Source organism: Seriola aureovittata, chromosome 11, assembly GCF_021018895.1.
Source record: "Seriola aureovittata isolate HTS-2021-v1 ecotype China chromosome 11, ASM2101889v1, whole genome shotgun sequence".
Lineage (NCBI taxonomy): Eukaryota > Metazoa > Chordata > Actinopteri > Carangiformes > Carangidae > Seriola > Seriola aureovittata.
The window spans coordinates 12,782,712-12,787,388 of record NC_079374.1 but is presented as its reverse complement, the minus strand read 5'-3'; the positions used below and the strand labels follow the sequence as shown (position 1 = coordinate 12,787,388).

At 42.3% G+C, this 4,677-nt stretch overlaps 1 protein-coding gene across 1 annotated transcript; it reads left to right on the top strand.

Moving 5' to 3' along the window:
* The first annotated feature begins 2,081 nt into the window (after positions 1–2,081).
* On the top strand, positions 2,082–4,384 carry sox21b (SRY-box transcription factor 21b). The gene is made up of 2 exons (XM_056390259.1): positions 2,082–2,349; positions 2,517–4,384. Exon 2 carries the CDS (start codon positions 2,534–2,536, stop codon positions 3,278–3,280), a length of 747 nt encoding a protein of 248 aa, XP_056246234.1. The 5' UTR covers positions 2,082–2,349; positions 2,517–2,533; the 3' UTR covers positions 3,281–4,384.
* Positions 4,385–4,677: the final 293 nt, after the last annotated feature.

Here is a 4,677-nt window from a genome sequence, read left to right as displayed (position 1 = left end):
ATGTTTTCTCAGTCTGCAAAAATAATAAGCTGTTTTGTGAAATAGATACAACAAATCTTGACATTATGATGAGTAGAAAACATACTGCATGGCTGCACCTGCTCCTGTTATTGCAGGCTCAACTAGGCCCAGGCATCATCTAAAACCCTCCAACACATGTTCCTGAAGAAAACAGAGGCCGTGCCTCAGGAGCAGGACAGTGAGGGCAGGTGTGTCTTTACACTGCCAGACAATATTAAACTAAATAATAAAATGACATAAAACTGCTGGGGGTGTAATGACAAATTATGAAATCTCCAAAGAGGCCACGTGTAGAGCATGCACACTGAATTGCACACCTCTATGACTGTCAACTCCCGATAAGAACTTTCCACCGTAACTTATTCATATAATTCATAGCAATATATTTTTTTTCTTTTTTTTTTTTGCCCGTTTGTGTCATGAGAGGAGGATGCTCCTGTGGAGTGAGTGGAGCGCTTCATTGCAGGAATGTTATCGAGGTGAATGACAAGCCGACAAAAAAAAAAAAAAAAAAACAGAAAAGGGCACGCACGGTGTTGAGAGATGCTGCGACTGAGTTCAGGCTGCAGGTTTGTCTCTCAGCTGGTCCTTTTCTTTTTTGGCGCGGATCATCCTCACCTTGTCAGGTTTTCCTACTTGAGACAAAGGAACGGTCTCTCAGTGAGCTTTGTTTTTTTTTTTTTTTTATGTCCCCGTTGCAATAAAACATCCCTAATCCTTGTTAACACAAAATTTCAAACAATCTCAATAAAGGCGCTGTCTCTTGTAAATTGCTCATCACTGTGCGATAGGTCAGCGTCATCACTCCACTTTCACCCTGTTTAAACTAATGATTTGTCCGATATTTTATGTAATAATAATAATAAAAATAATAATACAATTCTACATTATATAGTATTGTGTAAACTGTAAACCTTAGATTAGACTTAAACCGTTAAAAAAGTGCAACAGCACATGAAATGAATTTGACATCCATTCATATCAACCCACAGCCTAATTCGTCATTTATAATATTGTTCGATACCGCCCTGCTCTATTTCCTTTTTTTTGTACATATATAATTATGTACAACGGGGAAGGTGCGAGAACAAACCACTTAAACCTACAATTTACTCAACAAGTCCTGCAGATAACTGTAATTGCTTAGTTGAATATTCGACAACCTAATTTCAGTTGTCGATTCGCTGCCCTTGGGAAAGTCCTTTGAAGTGAAAGTGAAAAGGGGGATTTCAGGAAAGTAATTAATTTCACCAGGCGCGATTAGAAACACTTCAGACCTCCTCAGCATTTGCGTATTTACGACAAAATGCCACAATATCAGAAAATTAAAGAAGACATTCATTTACCTTTCTTGTCGTCTTACACACTTACTTCTCAATGGCAGTGCCACCCATGGGGAAGGGGAAGGGGCAGGGCGCAGAGACGCCACAGACATGAAAGGTGAGAGAGTGGAGTGACACCAGCGGATTCAAGCTGGCTCGATTGTCAATTAAACAAATGAAACAGAGAGGAAGAGGCGATTAGGCGTGTAATGACAAATGTTTCAAAAAAAAGAAAAAAGAAAAAAAAGAAGAGAAAGAAAAAGAAAGTGTGAGCATGTGCCTGTTTTTCAAGTGTTTGCTCAGATTCAAAGCACTTCGAGACTCATCCTGAACAATATGCACCTGTCTGCTGCAGTCACTTCCACAAAGTCTGTCAGTGTGTTAGTCAGGGGCTCAGACGTGTTGCTGCCATCCCTCCTCGCGTGTTTCAGGTGCATCCGTCGCCTCAGTGAAGAAGTTAATGACTTCAATAGAGCTAAATAATCCCGATTTGACAAGTTACTCATCAGAATGAAAATAATTCAGAACATGAAACTAATGAGGCCAAAGAACAGCGAGGTCACCGCTTTGACTTTAAACACACTGATAATAAATAAAGACATATAAAAGGCTACGAGATGCGTTTCCCTTTCAAACTCAGGGTGGCATTTAAAAAAAAATAAAAAAATAAAAAAAATAGCTCAGCGCTCGGATGCGTATTGAGCGCTGCTGCGCATGCGCCAGCGGCACTTTCACTACCTGCCACACAGTCCTGTATTTCACATGGGGCAAGCGGGAGTTATCATCCACTTGCGTAAATGCTGCTGCTGCTGAGTGGTGGTTGACAGTCGCAGGCGACAACACGGCGTGTTTTTTCCTCCCCTCTCTCTCGTGCTTGCTAAAGGCGTTATCACTGATGGATGCCACCATGAAGCAGAAAAACAGAAGTTGAGCACTCATAAGGACGCAGCCACTTGTACTTTTCAGAAGATAATCGCGACGGTGGGATGAAGAATTGAAGTCTAAAGTAAGTAAGGCAAAGCATGAGCTGTGGTTGTCGTGGGTGCAGACTGAATTTAAATGAGTATCGAAACTTTCTAAAGGAGTCTTGTTTGTGATTTTGTGCTGTTTTTGAAAGGTGTTTATTCTTTGGGTTGTTTTTTGAAATGCGGTTCTTTTTTTCCCTCCCTCCAGAGTGCGTTTGTGCCAACATGTCTAAACCAATGGATCACGTAAAACGCCCGATGAATGCTTTCATGGTTTGGTCCAGAGCCCAGCGCAGAAAAATGGCTCAGGAGAACCCAAAAATGCACAACTCCGAGATCAGCAAGAGGCTGGGAGCGGAGTGGAAACTTCTCACCGAGTCTGAGAAAAGGCCATTCATCGACGAAGCCAAGCGACTGCGAGCGATGCACATGAAGGAACACCCAGACTATAAATACAGACCGAGGCGGAAGCCCAAGACTCTGATGAAAAAAGATAAGTTTTCTTTCCCGGTGCCCTACAATCTCGGGGAGCACGACGCACTCAAAGTTAACGGGCTTTCCGCTGGAGCACTTTCCGACTCCGTCATTGGGAACCCAGATAAGGCAGCAGCGGCCGCGGCGGCCGCAGCGGCGAGGGTATTCTTCAACCCGTCCATGTCCACGAACCCCTATTCCTTTTTCGACCTGGGATCCAAGATGACCGAGCTTTCCCCACCTTCATTTCCGTACGCGTCTCCGTTGGGCTACCCGCCGGGAGGCGCCACGGCTTTCACCGGGACTGGCAGTGTAGGTGGCGGGACGCACACCCACACTCACTCACATCCGTCCCCTGGAAACCCGGGCTACATGATCCCTTGTAACTGTACGGCCTGGCCCTCAGCAGGACTCCAGCCCCCCTTAGCATACATTCTGCTCCCCGGGATGGGAAAACCTCAACTTGAACCGTACCCTGCATATGCTGCGGCGTTATGATAGGCCCACTCTGGACTTCTAAAAAAATGAAATGTGAACACAAGACAAAAAAAAAAGAAAAGCTATCCATGCAAGAGTTTTATTATGCATGCACAAACTTGTACATGTGATGAAGTGCTCGTCGTCTCAGATATCACATGTGTATGTATATTGATTAATGCCTTTATCTAAGGTAATGCTTATTTAGAGAACTCTCTAATCTATTATTACCCAGCCATCACCTCTCAGCCCAGAGGAAGAAGGACTAAAGGATGGCAGACATGCACACATTTGAGAGGAAAGGGTATCAGAACAGTTTGTGAAAACTCATTTTGAAAGGTACCCTGTTCGATTCCTATCTTTTTTTTTTCTTTTTCTTTTTCTTTTTTTTTTTTGCAAGTTGCACCTGCTTGACTAACCTGTTGGAATCAATGGCGGCAGATACAATGACCACATTCAGATCGCAGGATCACAGCATTTCCTCTCAGATAGCCTAACATGATGTAGGGTTCTAATTCATGGATCAAGGAGGATTGTCACAACATCCAGCCCCCCCACCACCACCCCCTCTCTCTTGAATGACTGTAAATGTGTACAGATAAAATGACTCTAGTTTATTTGCCGTTATAGGCTTAGTGTTTGAGATAGGGCCAGGAACCTACGTATTTCACTAGAAATCCGGTGTATATTTTGAGTTTTTAAACCGTTTTATAGATGTCTGTAATATTTATTGTTTAGTGGAATCTATGGTGAGCCAGACAATTTTAAAAAGGACAAGACTAGTTCTGTAATATTTGCACATGAAACGTAGAGGATGTAATTTATTTTGAATTTCAGTGCATTGCAACAGACCGTTTTTTTTCTAATCAGTAAAAAAAAAAAAAAAAAAAAAGTTCAAATTTAAATGCAAGTGGAAGTTTATTCAAGGAGTTTATCATTTCCTTGATCCCTCACCCTCCCACTCCTCGTATCATGTGCAGCAGAAAAAAAACGTTTTTAACTAACTCTTATGGAATTTGTATGTTTTTTGTGTTTTCTTTAACCTCCGTTATGTACTTCAACCTATTGCTACTGTTCACTTGTTGAGCAAAGGACTACAATAAAGCGTATTCGGATTAAACGGAAGGGAATCGCGGCTGTAAGTTCTTGATGAGATGAACAAGATTGTTATCTTTTCTTTTCCTGCTCCTGCCTCCTCAGTCCAGGTGAAGTGTAAGGTATCCTCCAAAGGCCGCTTTTGTCCGCGCTTTGAATGGCTTTATACTGGGGAGAAAAATCTAAATCAGCCCATTGTAATCAAGAGCCAAAACCTTATTTATCACAATTTTAATCGTGAATAGGGAGGAAGATAAAACTCTGAAGCTTTCTTTTCCCATGAACAGAAAAGAGAGAGAGAGAGAGAGAGAGAGAGAGAGAGA

What these genes read in the sequence shown, in the direction of transcription:
- sox21b (XM_056390259.1), top strand. Translation starts at nt 2,534, where the DNA reads ATGTCTAAACCAATGGATCACGTAAAACGCCCGATGAATGCTTTCATG.